Source organism: Protomyctophum bolini (genome assembly GCF_963924005.1).
Source record: "Protomyctophum bolini genome assembly, chromosome: 9".
NCBI lineage: Eukaryota > Metazoa > Chordata > Actinopteri > Myctophiformes > Myctophidae > Protomyctophum > Protomyctophum bolini.
The window spans coordinates 33,986,693-33,992,692 of record NC_137870.1 but is presented as its reverse complement, the minus strand read 5'-3'; the positions used below and the strand labels follow the sequence as shown (position 1 = coordinate 33,992,692).

Below are 6,000 nucleotides of genomic sequence, written 5' to 3'. Positions count from 1 at the left end.
AAATCACTTCCTGACCATGGGTTATAGTCCATGGTGTGATTTTCGTCATTTTTTTCAAATCCTCAAAAATGATGAAAAAACGGCATGCTACAGTACCCTAACCCTTTGTATGCATGCATGTACAGTATGTGACATGATATATACTGACATGATGCTGACAAGATACTGACCATGATGCCGTGACATGATTTTTCTTCACTCCCTGGGAAGCAGGCTAATAATTACCTAACGGTACAGTTTAATGTAAAATCCGATATTTGGAAATCGACAAGACGAACACAGGCCTTTCCTGAAAAGTAACAGTTTTGAGCATACAAGGTTTTCACCCAAACATGCTCCACCACATACAGTATCTACTCTAGTTTCTGTTCACTTTACTCTTACTATTCTGTAACAAAAAGTGTTGTGCTGGTCTTTGTCTGCAGTTCACAGTAAATCATGTTGCAATTGGGACAAATGAAGCACAATGCAAAAATGTTAAAATAACTATGTATGATTTTACATTATGCATTCAAAACATTGACAGGATATAATTTTGTACGGATACAATTTTGTATCAAATGTTTTATTGACAAATGTTCAAAAACTAACACATTGGTGATCTGCAGGGGTACAGTACTGAATCACAGAAAGCTATGAACGCGCACGCACTTACACACACACACACACACACACACACACACACACACACACACACACACACACACACACACACACACACACACACACACACACACACACTTTACCTTTCATCAAGCTGACATAATCATGGATTTATGGTTAAGATAAACATAAGTTACATTCAATAATCTTCTGTACATTATCCATTCTCTTTCCTAAAAATATTCATTATATTCAACCTAGATCATTTAGTTCCATATTATTATATTACATCTTTTAAAAATGGCAATGATCTCTATACTGTATACACCTGGAGGCAGGGCAGGAAATCACAAAAATAAAAAATAAATTATCAAATTTAAAAAGTGAATAGAAATATGAATAGACAGTGAAAAGGCAGGGCACGCCTTAATGTTTTTTTTTGTTTTCTTTTTGTTTTCTTCAGCCTTCAGTTTTTTGAGATGTCATGGCAACAGGCCAAACGTCCACAAAGATGCAGAAAACGGGGACGGAATACCACATCATATAATCTGCTCCAGTCTATGTCAGCTTCTGAAATCAAACAAGCACAACAACACGGCATTTAGAGGACTCAAGCCAACAGTAAATGTAGTGTAGAATTACTGACAATATAATGTGCACAAACACACATTGTTGTTTGCCGTGTTAATTGTTGTGTTTCAGTATGCATACAGACAATAGTGTTTCTGAGTTCTGAGTGATTATGAATGTGTCATTTATCTCCAGCTTACAACTTGATAGCTCTTGATAGCTCTAGAATTACATACATTTGAATGTCAAGTCAAGTCACGTCAATTTTATTTCTAGAGCACATTTAAAACAACCAAGGTTGACCAAAGTGCTGGATAGCATAAAAAACAAACATATACAGTAGGCAAAATGCACAAAAAGTGTGAACCGTTCACTCGTGTGAACTGAGTGTTGCAATCCCCCCCCCCCCACCTCTATCTCTCTCTCTCTCTCTCTCGCTCTCATTAGCAGCACTATCCCTCTCTCTGTTTCTGGCGCCCCCTACTGGTACTAATAAGTCATATACTCGTGCTCATGGCCACATAGGTAGGTAGACACATAGGTAGGTAGACAACTACTAGACACATAGGTAGACACGGACATTGCTGGTTGTAGGAGTGGTTGCACCACTCAAAAAATACAGAACAAGACAAGAGATTGAAGAGCACAGCAACACATGATTAAAAAGTGGGGAGGGGCATGTGGTGTTAAAAGGCCAGGGAGAACATGTTTTTAGACGAGATTTAAAAATGTCCATAGAAGATGCAGCTTTCACAACCAGTGGCAGGGCGTTCCAAATGTATTTCAAGTAGTAAGTACACAGCCATAGATTGCTCCTATGCCCGCCCGGGTAGCCCGACCCGGGTAGCAGACTGACCTTTGCGGCATAAAACGATGCAGTGCTGTGTGTGTACTCACCCAATAATTAATTCATGCGCCATGGAATCAGATATTGTCCTCTATAGTTTCATGTACATTTGAAAGTTCTGGCAGAAAACGTGTTTTTGGTCAAATATTTCCACCTCCATGAGCTGCGCAACATTCTCTGTTTGCGACAGGGCCCGAAATGAAAACAAATGAAAAGTTCCTTTGGGGCGGTGAATGAAATCACAGCAGAATATCACTCTGCTATCCGGACAGACATAGGAGCGATCTATGGCTATGTATTTGGAATATGTGAAATGTATGTAATACGGCAGACTAACTAGAGGGTATGCGCATGCTTAAAGGGAGTGGCAAATCGAGTGGCAACGTGAGTTTAATGCAATCAGATAGGACTTTTCTGTTGGATGTATGGGCTGTCAAGGCCAGAAAGTAGTTTTTTACCATTCAGTAGGCGTTCCCGCATAACTTCCGGGTATGATACAACTTGGTTAGTAGCTACAGAAGTATTCTGCAGAGTGAACTTGTTAAGTATACTTTCTCCTGTTAAAATGGAGTCATTTTGTTTTCTATTATAGTACAGATTTGCTTCAATCTTGATTCTTTATGAAAGAATGAACGTGAAATGAGGGGCGCCCACTTTATTTATATCGGCCACATGACGTCTTTCGTCATAATTTAGTGCCCTAAACAAACATTAAAGTCCATAGACTTGGCTGAAACGATTTAAGTCGTCTAAACAAATTGTAAATTGTAATATCCTCAAAGTCCATAGACTTGCCTGGCAAACGATTTACGTCATAAGTGCTCTAAATAAACATTAAAAATCCTATAGACTTGGCTGCCATAGGAGGTAATCTTCAAAAGCCATGCATTGGAAAAAATGCAATGGGGACAATCATTTTTTGAGGGACCTCCTATGTCTAGCTTTGGAGGTTTATGTAAACACAAACATTGAAGACAAAAGTGAGGACGCAGATTGTGATTGGCCAGAATGAGATGATGTATCAGGACATATGATGATAACACGGGTGTGTGTGTTTTTATTTTTAAATAAATAAATGTTAAATGTACTATCTATAGGCATACCTGGTCTCTTCTCTGCAGAGCTCTGGGGTCCCTGGACTCAGAGAAAGCCCTTCCACCAAGGGACCCATAGCCTGACATCTGGACTCCCTGCGGGAAGCCGGGCTGACCGTATGGGATTACACTCTCATCTGTAGATGACAATGTAACACCATTTACTTCAAATGACAGCTGTAATTATATGGGTCAAACCTTAAGTGAAAAGGGAATTCCTGTTTCATGTGTAGACGGCCCAGGAGGATTTACATGTTATGTGAATCAGTACAGTGTATATGTGTGTGTGTGTGTGTGTGTGTGTGTGTGTGTGTGTGTGTGTGTGCGTGTACAGTATATATACTGTACTGTACTGTACTGATTCACGTAACAATTTTCTCTCTGGATTGAGTTTTATTATTTGTAGCTGCCATACGTTTCTCCACTCGATGTTGAAATGGAATGAAACGTATAGGTTTTTATAAAATCATTAAATGCTTGGTCAACAAGCACATATTCAAAATATGCTTACATGTGCAGTGTGATGCAGTTGTTTTTCCTTTTAACAGCAGATTGTTTGCACTAAGTTATTTAGAAGGAGCCGTTTTGGAATTGCCTTTCTAATAGTAAATAATGCACTTATCCAGTTCCTTTTTTATCCCGAAGCTTTGACTGATCTGACCAGACAGACCTTCAATGCAAATTATCAAGTCAATTCAATGTTTATAAAATAACGAATGTCTATTATATACCCAGATCCTCAAATGATAGGTTTTACAGCACATGTTTTAGAGGCCATGTCCACAGATTTCTTTTTTAAGTGACAGCTTTTTGGATAGCGTGTTCAGAGCGCTACACATACACAATTCTCAGTGGTTGAAGGAAGGTGGAGCTGGCAGCTCAAAAACTGTGTTCTGTGGATACGGCCAGGGGCGGCCTTAAGGATCGGGAGGCCCCGTTCATGACGTCATCATAATTCATAATTATTCATAATTCATCATTATTTTTTTCAGTGTGTATTATCGGACTTCAAAGCATGAACAGCATACACAGCCAAGTAGAAAATACACAAAAGCAGCTTGCTTGATTATTATTTTTTTTACTTTAAGGTATAACTGGAATACAATGATGCAATCGCAACTGTCAGCGCTGCTAGTGCTAGATTATTTAAATTAGATAATTTTCCGTTACCCGACAATTAAAACCCATTTTTTAATGCTTGCGCAAATTGGTTACATTGTATTAGGGCTACTGCCTACCGTCATTGCGCCGCATTATCACGGCCCGGTTAAAAACGAGAATGATACCATGAACTGACCATAGACAATATCCCCTTTACAGCTCTCTCTTTATTAACGAATATAATTTGCCACAATCGCCAGCCTACACGTAGCCATACACGTAGGACTGGACAGAAAGAGAGTGCAGAGAGTAGACAATATGCCATACTATTACTAGGCTGTTGCTCAGCTGCGCTCTGATGCCCTCTCCACGCCGCGCACCGTGGCGCATGAACAACAACAACGCCACGTGGACCCACGACGACCCACGTATGAATTAGATAGTTTATAAGAAATGGCACGGCGTCCATCCTTGCAGGCAGTGACAGTAACAGAATGAGAATCCTGTAGGCTGTAACCTGTTCATTTTGGGGGGCTGAATGTTACTATGAAACATAACAATTCATTAACTAGTACTCACCTATACGCCGCCACGGAGGATATACCATGTTTAACGTAATTTTAAAGTGTTTAGCCTACATTGTTTAAGTCATAGACGCATGCGGTTTTTATGAACTTTGGCTAAAAGCATGTTGTTGTTATTATTCCACTACCACCCGGCACTTCTAGTAGAGTAGACTGTCATGGCAGCTGGCTACAACCGAAACAACTTCCTCTTCCTCTTCAAAATAAAATCTGCTTATAACAATACTTGCCAACAAAATGGGGAGGCCCCTGGAGGCTCGAGGCCTGTTTCAATTGAAACGATTGAAACATATATAAGGCCGCCTATGGACACGGCACTTTGCTGTTTCACCCCCTACTTTATGTCAGCACTCAGCATTGAATGTTAACTTGACAGTAAGTAGGAATCACTGTTAAATCTGGGCATTACTTTTGATCTTTTCAAATGCATTCTTAAAATAAGTTAGTTTTCTGTGTAGTTAATAGCTTCCAGTGGTTAATCCAAAAATGCGCTTCACCCTGCCGGCACGAAGTGCTGATATGTAATATTTGTATACCACTTCTCCATCTCCAATGATAACTTGTGTTTTACATCTATCCCTCTTTACAAGACCTAAGAAATAATAATAAAAAAAGAAAAGAGTATTCAATCTGACAGCAACATTATATGCCACATCACTCACAGTTGCCCAGTGTACAGAATTGTAGCTACAATCAATGATTCCACTGTTACTTTTCCATATAATGTGAGGTGTCTTTTTCTTAATTAATTCAGCATACTCTACATTCTTGATTTTCTTGTTTCATTGGTTTGTCTCACTTGAATGTTTGCTGTACCCAAAGTATACCAGCAATGCAGTAACATTGGCCATCTATCCATGTGACAATGTTTTTTATTGTTGTTTTGATAAAGTATCCTTGACCGGTAACGGGACTAAATGGCCCCCTCTCCCCCTTTGTCTCTTTCTCTCTCTTACTGATCAAGCTCTGGTCTGATGTCAGGCACAATAGAAGCCATTAACAAGGCCGATTTGTGCTGATGTCGGTATCTCCACATTTGGGCATAATCCTTTGTCCAGACATGCAGACCCACACACAGACAGATGAGTTGAAATGTATATACTGTGTAGAACTTACACAATGTTTTTGTTGTTTGCAGATGTGAGATAATTACCAATTACCAACTACCAAAGCAAATGTACTGTATAATGTTATTCTGTAC

At 39.4% G+C, this 6,000-nt stretch overlaps 1 protein-coding gene across 1 annotated transcript in view; it reads right to left on the bottom strand.

Moving 5' to 3' along the window:
* Positions 1–662: 662 nt before the first annotated feature.
* The window catches only part of LOC308321926 (roundabout homolog 2), a 55,718-nt gene continuing 50,380 nt past the window's right edge, over positions 663–6,000 (bottom strand). The window contains exons 25-26 of the mRNA XM_080773033.1: positions 3,124–3,251; positions 663–1,173 (exon numbers count right to left, since the gene is read on the bottom strand). Of these exons, the coding sequence (XP_080629159.1) occupies positions 1,162–1,173; positions 3,124–3,251 (140 nt within the window). The 3' untranslated portion in view covers positions 663–1,161. The remainder of the gene's footprint in view (positions 1,174–3,123; positions 3,252–6,000) is intronic.